Raw genomic sequence first — 10,454 nt, 5'->3', positions numbered from 1 at the left:
AGACCCTGGCTTGGAGGGGCCTAAAGGCCACATCGAGGGTCCCTGGGCAGTCTCCTGGTTGAGCTCAGGCCAGAGGGGTGGCTCTGGGGACCTTCCTGCCCTCAGGCACCTTGATATTCCCAAGAGCCCCTCACTGTGTTGGCCCTAGTGCCAGAGACCTGCAGATTGCTTAACTCTGGAGCTGGGGTGGAGGGGCCCACACCTAGGGGCCTTCTAGTTCATTCTGAGTGGGGCCGTCCTGGGGCCAGGCCCAGGAGGGGACAGTTGTCCAAGAACAGTGCTCCCGGGTCTGCAACTCTGTCTCAAAGGAACAGAGAAACAGGTTCACAGGCCCGGGGAACCACATGCATGTTTTGGGGGGCTCCGTTGTGTCACACCATCTGGGATCAGGACTCAGTTCTGAGTAGACCCCCCTCGGCCTGCCCTGCCTGATGAGGTGTTAGAACCTGTTCAGCTGCCACTCAGCTGCTGCACCCAGGTGGTGGCCTGTGGCTGATGTCCGGGACAGTGGCCGCCTCCCTCCTGGGCGACGTGCGGTGGCCAGTGCCTGTGACAGGCCCACTTCTGGCTGCATGGAGTTGGCGTTTCTGGCATTTCAGGCGGAGTGATGCGGCCTCCTGGGCCCTTGGTCCTCTCCTGTGAACTGGGTGAATGGGATACAGTGTGATGCCCGTGCCTGCTCGGCCTGAGAACCCACTTCTGGGGTGACTTGGGGAGGAGTGGAGTGGGACTGTGGGGTACCCGGGCGGGACGTGCTTCTGGCTGTCTTCCATGGCTGGGGGCATTGGGTGAGGAGGTGACGGGAGGGGGAGCGGCAAGAGGCTGAGGGTGGAGGCAGCAATGGTGGGGATGGGGACGGGGGGGAGGGCGGGGAACCGTGGGGCTGAAGGCAGGCAGCTGCCCTGCGGTCCCACCCAACTGTCCCAACCGAGGTGTACACGGTGTGGGGCAGGAGGGCGCTGGTGTAAGCCCTGCATGCCTACAGCAGCCCACGTCAGGGGCAGTGGAAGGGGATTCAATTTAAAACGACCTCAATCATTCCAAGGAAGCACTTTACTGAGGGCGCCGGGTGCCCACCCCACAGTCCCAGGGAGGCAGACACAGGCCTGAACTGTCCACCCTCCATGTCCCAAGTGGTGACTCCACTCCCCACTGCTCAGAGATCACACCCCTTCTGCAGGGATCGCACCCCTTGTGGAGAGTTTGCACAGATGAGTGACTGTCTTCACCCTGGGCTTCCCCAAGTCCAGCAACAGTGACTGCCCCAATGCTGCAGCTGGCTCTGGTGACGATCACACTGCATGGCCTTGAGCTTGGGAGAGCGGTGGCCTGCACACGTGGTCACGCATCACCGCTTGGCGGAGGATGGGGACATCTCACGGAGATCTGGGTCCCAACCCCACACAGGACCAGGGCCCAGGGAGCTGGCTTTCCTACACACCAGCTGGAAGGCTGACTCCCCATCTCACGTGAATGCCTCCTTGGTTTTGGGGGTACTAGGAAGGTCCCCAGGACCACGGGTCACTGCCCAGATCGTGGCATCCTCATAAGACTTGGAACTTCCCAGAGGAAAGAAAACCCCTCTCAGATGCTCCAAGGACTCCCCTAGTCCAGCTGCTTCCTGTGCCAGGCCCAGCCCCCAGAGCACACAGGCCTGTTCATCCACAGCCTCACAGCTGAGGGCCCCCCTGCAGTTCTTCACAGGAGAGAGAAAGGAAGGTGCACCTGCCCAGCCTGGCCAAGAAAACAAAACCCTCTCCCGTGGATGTGGGAGGCTGCTGCCTTCCTGCTTAGAGCAGCTCAGGGCAGATGTCCCTACGGACGCCAGCATTCTGGAAGTCTCCCTTGCTCAACAGAAATCTATCCAAGGACCAAGGGCTGGAATCAGCAAAGCCATTCGTGAATACCTCCTCATTCTGCCGAGAAACGGCCCTTGCTTTCAGAAAGACTGTCACGACCACTGGGAAATGTCACCACATCAACCTTGGGAAGATCTTTTATTAGGGAGGACAACCTGCAAAATCCTCCCTTTAAGAGCCCAGGCCAGCCCAGAACCTCCAGACCACAGTAGGGGAGTCCTGGGGACATTCTGGTGTGGACAGGCATCTCCACCGCTCCAGCTAGCCAGCACTTAACACCCACTCCTGCCCTTGGCTGATGTGGCAAACGGGGGAGGCTTGTGTGTGGGGCCAGGGCTGTGGCAGCCACCCTTCAGCTCCTGGGGGCTGGGGAAGACACTGGGGTCCCCGTGGACGGTGGAGCGGCGCTCAGGTCCTGTGGTCACTCGGCATGCTCCTGCACCTCCTCCCGACGCAGGGCCTGCAGCCGGCTGCCCACAGTCACCTGCACGGCCTCCAGCCCCTCTGCGTCCAGCTCCCGCAGCAGCAGCAGGATGGCAGTCAGGACGTTCTGGGGGCAGAGAGGGGTGCGGACTAAGCCCACCAAGCACAGTGAGGCTGCTTCCCTCCACAAGGACTGGGGCCTGGCCAGCGGCACCCCACCACAGAGCACCTGGTCCCGGCGGCGTGGGCCGTCCAAGTGAATGACCATTCGGCAAATACCGAGAATCTGAGCAGAGGAGGAGCCCCGCCTGTGAACATGTGTGTGGCACTTCTTCCATGTGACTCCTGTTGCCCTCAGCCCAGCAGGGCCCGGGCCCACATTCCACAGACCAGGAGACCAGGAGAGGCTGAGGGGCCAGGACAGCTCCGTGCGGGGCATGTGTGACACATCTGTGCGCATTCGCAGACCCACACACGCAGCTTCCCCCTGGGGCGCGTCTCTTCGAGGCCCTGTGAGGCTCCGTCCTCCCTCCCCACGATTTCTGTGCAGTGGGCAGAGGCAGCAGCGGCCACCTAGCAGCCCCTGTCACTCACCCTGCTCCTGTGGCTGCTCGAAGCATCTCTGGGTGAGAAGGAAGGAAACTGGTCCCGGGAAGGGGGCTTCAGGCCAAGTTCACCCTGGGCTCTGCTGGGGAGAGGGAGACAAAGATGTGTGAGGGTCAGGGAGCTCGTGGCACTGGAGGCCTCTGCAAACCCTGTCTGCAGGTCACATCCAAGCAAAGGACAGGCTCATACAAATCCCACCTGGCACACAGGGGGAAGAGAAGGGAGGCGATTCCCATGAGCTCAGGGGCTACAGATGGCAGCTCCTGGACAGCCGAGCACTTACTTCACCTGTGGGGCGTCCTCCCTGAACCCTGGGGTTCCCCAGCTGTAATACCTTCCACCGGGGCCTCGGGGGCAGGGTGGGGGGCATCTGTACACAAACGCCAGGCAAGAGCTCCTGACAGCAGATGCCTAACGGAGATCACATCCCAATGCCCCCACCACAGGCACCAGCAGTGGGTGTGATCTGCCAAGCAGGAGAGAAGCGCCCAGCTTCTATCAAACACGTTTGTGACGCACAGCCAACTGCCCTGGGAGGCGCTGGTATCTCACTGCAGAGTCAGCCCTGTGGCCCCTCCACGGCCCCTGGGCCCAAGGCTGTACGGGCACAGATGGCTGTGCCCACAAACCATTCCAGTGACTGTGGCCCTAGGCCACACCCCCCACCAGGGGCTCCCTGCACCTCACAAGCTCTGGTGCTGCGAGCCTTCTCTGTGCCAGGGCACAGGGCCTGGCTCACCCCCCTCTCCTGCTCCTACCTGCTGTTGGGCAAAACATGGACCTGCCACTGAGATCACTACCTGGGCACTGAGTCACTCCCAGAGAATACGGATGAGAACGGACACTCGCCCTGGATAATCCCTCTCCCTCACTTCCCAGAGAGGCAGCTCACTGGAAGCCGCATTCGCTCCCCGTGGGAGGACCCTGGGGACAGGGACGGGCGGAGGCCCTGCTGCCCTCCAGCCTCACATCGCCTCCTCCTCGCTGTCCAGCGCGTCCTGGCCGGTCTCAGCAGCGGAGCTGAGGGAGCTCAGTGTGAAGCATGGCTTGGGGCCGCCGTGGCCTGTGCCCTCTCTCTCCGGGGCGGCGGTGATCTCCTCTCCCTCACTCAGTGCACGGGACAGCTCCTCCTCCGTCACAGCTTTGGGATGAAGGACAGAAAACAGCATGAGTGGCCTCACCCACATGCAGGCCACACGCGCTGCAGCTCCCATCCTCGCTGCAGCCTCAGGCACAGTCTGCTTGTGAAATGCATGCATGTGTGTCCACCTCCAGGGCCAACTCCCAGAATAGGAGCTGATCCCCAGCCCGACACAGGCCGATACACAACAGATGGTGGAGGGCTGCTCGGGAATCTAAACACCAGCCTTGGCCAGAAGCAAATACTCATGAAAACCTCAACTAAGACACAACAGGAAAAGGACCAGACCAGACTGAATTTATTCCATTGCACTCACGTATCAATTTCCCTGAAGTTACTAATAGTAATAAAATTGTCTGGGAGAAAATATTAGTGCCCGTATAGCTGACAAGGATGAGAAACTAGCGTGCTGAGAATGCCAAGGATTAACACGCAGCATGAAACCGTGGCCTGGAAAACCGCACTGGTGCTGGCGCTGGCCAGAGGAGGCATGAGCGCCTCCAATAGGTGGAGTGCCGCAGCGGGCACTGCGGTGCTGGGACAGCCCCTCCCCACGGCGGGAGCACGACGGGCACAGCCACCCTAGGTTCACAGTGGCCCGTGGAGCCTGCCCAGTCCCTGTGGACCAGTGCGACGCTGCTTGCCAGATACTGACGTCTCCGCTCGCCATGGCGCATGGCAATGGTCAGAGCAGCACTGCTACTCACAGAAGCCAAAGAAGGAACCCTTTTGCTTTGCTACCAGGTCCTGCAGTCGCTGGGGGATACATAAACTGTCACAGTCACAGGAGGGACCCTATGCTGCGCTGCTGCATTCAGGTGGCGGGATCAAGAGACACAGAAGCAGGGGAAGGGCCTCTGAGGAGACTTCACAGGCACATGTGTCCCGCCAGACCAGGCATTTGCAGAAAAGGAGAAGAGGAAAGAGGGCTGGGGAAATCCCCTGCCAGGGATTGTTTTGCGAGGGCCAGTGACCCCACTGCGGCCACCTACCCTGGTTGTCCAGCTTCTGTAGGCGCGGCAGGGTGCGCAGCACGGTCATGCGGTAGCGGTGGGGACTGGCGCCGCAGCACGGGTTCTCGGCCAGCCACAGCACCCTTAGACGCGGCAGCCCCTTCAGGTAGAAGAGCTCAGCCAGGCTGGGGATACGGTTCCTCCGCAGGTACAGCTCGCTCAGGCGCTGGCACCGGCTCACAGGCTCCAGGGTGGAGATGCTGTTGACACTGCACGGAGACCAGCAGTCAGTGAGGGATGTGGACGGGGCCCCCAGGGCCACCTCTCAATCTCGAGCCCCAAGAACAGGCACTCACGGGATCTGTGTCCCTGCCCTTGCCTGAGAAGCCCAAATTGGATGTCATGAGTCATGTGCAGCAGGACCTGGGCCGAGGAGAGAGCTATAGGAAGGCCGGGTCCTGAACTCAAAGGTGGACTGGGGTGGACCCTGCCAGCAACAGCCCCGTGGCCCCATGCTCCGCATCAGCTCCTCAGGTCGCCAGAGTGGGAGGTGAGGGATGTGGCCCTCCTTCATGGGCCAGGAAAACTAAGGCCTCTCAAGGGACATATCATGTTGCCCCAAAGCACGGAGTGCCCAGAAAAACTCATGGCAAAAAACATGAGCCAGCTCCATGTGACATGGAAGTGAGCACGGACCTTCCAAACCCCCACGTGGAAGCGGCAACGCTGGGGATGGGCCTCATTTCCATTGTACAGAACGTGGACACGTCAGAGAAGTAGAGAAACACAGGAAGCCTGCAGCGGCGACCTAAAGGCTTCACCCGACAGCGTGGGGTCCGTCCCCTCCACAAGCGAACACGCGGAGTTGCTCCCGCAGGCCCTCAAAGGTGTGGAGCGTCCGCCAGCCGAGAGCCAAGACCCCCAGCCTGGAGGGTTGAACTCGAGTCCCGCAGGCGCCTGGGAAGGGGGCAGTCACCAGGCCGGTGCTGAGCCCGCCTCCCCATGCCACCCCTTCACTGGGTGTTTCCCAGGTATCCTTTCACACAGCTCCTAGCTATGAGGCCGCCCCATTTTACCAAGAGCAAAAGTCAGTCTATGGGACCCTTTCCAGGATGGAGTCTGCCCCAGGCACAGGCAGCAGCTGATGTGCGGACCACACCTGTGGCCTCAAGCTACCTGCTCCGCTCCAGTGCAGTCGGGCGTGGTATGCTGTCGGGTGTGCAGGCACCACACACCTGAAATCGGGGAACACCCTCCGGGTCCTGTCCCTCCAGAAATGGCCCCGCACATGAGAGGCCTGATGCTCGGAGGCCCTGCGGCCCCTGGGCAACTCAGTGCACTGCGGGCATAGGGCTGGATCCACAGCCCCGCCCCAGCTTCCTGCCATCGTGGGAGCCACAAGCTTCACCTTTCCCTGTCAGGTAAGGCTTTCGGAGGCAGAGCTGAAATCCCAGCCTCACTGTAAATGTCACCTGACTAGTGAAACGAGCCCTGCAGCAGGCACGGACACCCCTGTTCAACCTCTGAACTCAGGCTCCATCTCCTCCTTGTCTCCCTGTGGGGTGGGCACTTATAATACCTCTGTGTTACAAGAAGGAAACTGAGGCACAGGGCCACGCCTTGCCCAAGGTTAGCCAGCCGATAGGTGGGAGGGCTGAGATTTGGCCCAGGAGCATGCTCCAAGCCCATTTCATTCATCAGTTCATTCAGCAAGACTCGGGCAGGACAGGCTGATGCCCGCACTGGGGATGCCTGAATACCAGATGGACTGGCCTCAGCCCCTGGCAGGCAGCAGGCTGGGCACTGGCATCACCATGGCGATGCCAACCTTGGAGGGTGTTACAGAGGATGGGCAGGGGCTGGCCTAGCCTGTGGCTGCCTGTGAAATCAAGAAGGTAGGTCACAGGGATCAGGGGCCTGCAACAGCTACTGTCAGAGGGCAAGCCCTGGAGCCTTCCGAGCTGCCAAACAAAAGGGTGGGCCTTCCCCACAGGGTTTAAACCCTTGTGAGTTTTTAAATGCGGAAACCCAGAGAAGGCTCCCACCCAGCGTCTGGTGGGCAGCGGTGAGCCATGAGCGTCCGCTCCCTCCCTGGGTCACACAGTAGGCAGGAGGGAATTCAGGGATGAAGGAAGCTCTTCTCTTCCCCAGAGCCCCCGCATATACCCCAGCTGCCTAAACCTCCAGTAACATTTGTTCATTTAAGGTTCCCTTAGTCTGTTGGGAGGGCAGTGACCACAGTAGAGGGGCACAGGTCATGGCGTGCAGAGAAACTGGTGAGCAGTGGTGGCACTGGGGGGGAGAAGAGGCCAGGACCCTGGGGGTCTCGGGCAGATGTGGCCACTGCGAGGGCGGTCAGGGCAGGCCACCGACTGGCCCAGTGAACACAGCGATAGCTTATCGGAGCACACAGGCCAAGGGTGGGCAGGGGTACAGCAGGGCAGGCAGGGAACAGGAGCTATCAGGAGGCCCAGGTGAGGCTCTGAGGAAGGACAGACATGGGGCCACGGGGTAGACCCAGCTCTCGCTGTCCCGGCCCCTCCCCTTCTGGAAGCCGCCCTCAGTCTGTGCTGGAGGTTTCTAGGTTATGTCACAGCACTGGGTCCCACGGGAGGGACGTGAGGCTCTGCCCCGGCTTCCAGGCCCCAGGCTGAGCATGGTGGCAGGAGCGAGGTACCTGAGCGTGATCACTTCCAGGCTGGGCATCTCCCGGCAAATGGAAATCTAGGAGGAAAAGAGCATGACTAGCAAGCACGGCCCAGCAGGGCATCGCGGCCGCACTGCCGTCAGCCACAGAGAACTGTCGCAGCCATGGCCAACCCACTTCCGGGGCCTGAGGGGCACAGCCCTGCTCAGCCAGTGTGCCCAGGGTGAATGCCCACGAGCATGCCAGGCTCCCCTGATGCCACCTTGCAGCCCAGACACCCCGCAGACCGAAGGAGAAACGTGAGGCTCCTCCTTTCACGCACTCTCTCTTTATTACATTTTACAACAGCATCGTTGCTGACAGATGCTGCCAGCAGTAGAGACAGAGCACTCATTACTTTAGATGTCCTCAAAGGACATCAGGTAAGGGGACCCCAATGTCCCCTATGCAAGGACAGAAAGCAAGGAAAGGATGGAAATCCCTTCTTGATAACAGGTCTGGGCCAAAAGGAAGACAGGCTTAAAGCTGGATCTCAGATCACATTCGTACTGTCAATTCAGGGGTGAGGTGCCCAGGGTGGTCCACAAAGCCTTCACAACCTGCAAAGCTCCCACATATGTGAGAGCCCACCATACGCCAGGCATGGCACCAGCAGATTGGGTGACCGGCAGGGCCCCAACCTCAGCGAGCTCACAGCCTGGTGAGATGCATCCCATGTATGAGGGACTCGTGTCGGTGGCCATGGTGTGTTTATATATTCACTGCTAAACATGCAGTATTTCAGTTACAGCACAAAACAGATTACATCCGGTGCCATGTGTCCAGGCTTTTTTATTTTTTTTTTGGTCTTTAAGGAAAGGTACAGTTCAAATTTAAAAAACAGAGAATAAAGAGATAAATAATAATTGGGCTGGACATGGTGGTTCACGTCTGTAATTCCAACACTTTGGGAGGCTGAGGCAGGTGGATCACCTGAACTTAGGGGCTTCGAGACCAGCCTGGCCGACACAGTGAAACCCCATCTCTACCAAAAAGTACAAATATAAGCCAGGCATGGTGGTGGGCGCCTGTAGTCCCAGCTACTCAAAGGCTGAGGCAGGAGAATCGCTTGAACCCGGGAGGTGGAGGTTGCAGTGAGCCAAGATTGTGCCACTGCACTCCAGCCTGGGCCACAGAGCGAGACTCCGTGTCAAAAAAAAAAAAAAAAAAAAAAGGAAAGAAAGAAAGAAACAATTGGTATGCAATCCTTGTGTAAGTTGGAAGTTGGGGACATTTTGGACTGAGAAAGAGAATGAGGGAAGAGAAGAAAGAAATCTTTTCACAGACGCACACGCTCAAGTTCTCCCAGCAGGGCTTGTTCTCTGCTCGCCTTTTGGGTAGCGGTGGGGGGCACAAGGCTAGATGTGACCAAGAAGAGGGGGTGCAGACCTTCAACTTCCCCTTAACAAAGTAAAACAAACCCTCCTGGGATTCCTTTCCAGGTGAGAGCAAGTTCCAAACTATTGCTCCCCTCCTCTGTGACCAAGTGACAAAGGGCATTTCATTTATGTTGACGGGAACAGCAAAATAATAACCATTAGTGGTTCTGCATAACGAAACCCGCTAAGTGAACAAAGTACCAAGTGTGGGACTGAACTGATGGGGGCAGTTTTGTCAACTTAAAAATTCTCTTGGGGAAGAAGCTACATTTGGGACTGAGGCCATTTGGAGACCATCAGAGCAATACTTACATCTGTGAGGCGGCTGCCCCTGTGGAGAGAAAAGATACTTTAATTTTGTTAAAGCTGAATAAAAAACACTGAAGACAAAAATTCCAAAAATTACCAATGACTCCCTACAAAACTTAAGATTCTAGGATTTTAATGGCATGGCAAAAAGGAAGGTTGCCCAGATAACCGGCAAAGGTGTAAACAATTGTTTTACTTGATTTTCAACTACACTGTATGACGTTGGGGTGGCACCTTTTAGATAAGGAGCAGCAGAGCCATTGGTAAGACGTGAAAAGATGAACTGTTCCTCATGGTCCCTGAATGGCGGAAGGTTAATTTCTCTCACTGACAGACATCAAAAAGGGCGTCTTTATAAGAGGCCAAGTTCAACGGGTGAACAGGCGACTTACAAAGCAAACTTTAAAAGCCTGAAATAGGGTTGTTGTTTCTTCCAGCTTAGTGAGAGTACTGACCACCCCGTGCAAAACACAGAAATGCATTATTGAAAGCAAATGACACAGGGGAATTGTAGCCAAAACACCAGATGTGCCAGGGCAGAGAGAAAAGCTTTTTAATTAACAGGGAAGAGCTCACTCTGGGCAGTATGGGGATACCCCTGGGAGGAAGCGTCTGCTCTCGCTGACCCCCACGCCCCGCCTGCACGGTGCGGCCAGTTGACAGGGCGCAGCGACTCCTCTGAGTCCCCAGGGAGCCCTGGAGATCGTGTGGGCCTCAACTCCAGGCTGCCTCCTCTGGAAGCTCCTGGTCTTCCTTAGCCCAGTGAGACGCAGCCTTTGAGCCTTCATGGGTCCCACCGCACCCACGTCCCTTCCTATCACCTGCCAGGCGTACCCTTGGCACGGCCGCCCCCAGTACTGATTAGCAACGTGTTTCCTGACTCAGTCCTCGAGAGCTCAGTTCTCTCTCCTATTCAACTTGGTCCCAGTGACTGCTGGCAACCCCAGACATCAGATCTGGCCCACAGGGCAGCCGGGGCAAAGGCGGGCCGGGAAATGGGGGGCCCCGGCGACCCCGACCCCTGGTCTCCTCCCCTCCCTGACCCCTGACTCCTACGCCGCCCTCGCCCCTGCACCTGCCCCCGTTCCACTCCCGCCC

The 10,454-nt window shown here is 58.4% G+C and overlaps 1 protein-coding gene across 2 annotated transcripts in view; it reads right to left on the bottom strand.

Moving 5' to 3' along the window:
* Positions 1 to 1,036: 1,036 nt before the first annotated feature.
* CFAP410 (cilia and flagella associated protein 410) overlaps positions 1,037 to 10,454 on the bottom strand; it is an 11,368-nt gene continuing 1,950 nt past the window's right edge. The window contains exons 2-7 of one of the 2 annotated variants that reach the window (XM_017888723.1): positions 9,360 to 9,378; positions 7,660 to 7,706; positions 5,022 to 5,251; positions 3,858 to 4,029; positions 2,877 to 2,970; positions 1,037 to 2,409 (exon numbers count right to left, since the gene is read on the bottom strand). In XM_017888723.1, the coding sequence (XP_017744212.1) occupies positions 2,281 to 2,409; positions 2,877 to 2,970; positions 3,858 to 4,029; positions 5,022 to 5,251; positions 7,660 to 7,706; positions 9,360 to 9,378 (691 nt within the window). In that variant the 3' untranslated portion in view covers positions 1,037 to 2,280. The remainder of the gene's footprint in view (positions 2,410 to 2,876; positions 2,971 to 3,857; positions 4,030 to 5,021; positions 5,252 to 7,659; positions 7,707 to 9,359; positions 9,379 to 10,454) is intronic. The other variant, XM_017888724.1, reaches the window with a different exon arrangement.

Source organism: Rhinopithecus bieti, unplaced genomic scaffold, assembly GCF_001698545.2.
Source record: "Rhinopithecus bieti isolate Rb0 unplaced genomic scaffold, ASM169854v2 scaffold_18153, whole genome shotgun sequence".
Classification (NCBI taxonomy): Eukaryota; Metazoa; Chordata; class Mammalia; order Primates; family Cercopithecidae; genus Rhinopithecus; species Rhinopithecus bieti.
This window is presented reverse-complemented; position numbering and strand designations above follow the sequence as displayed.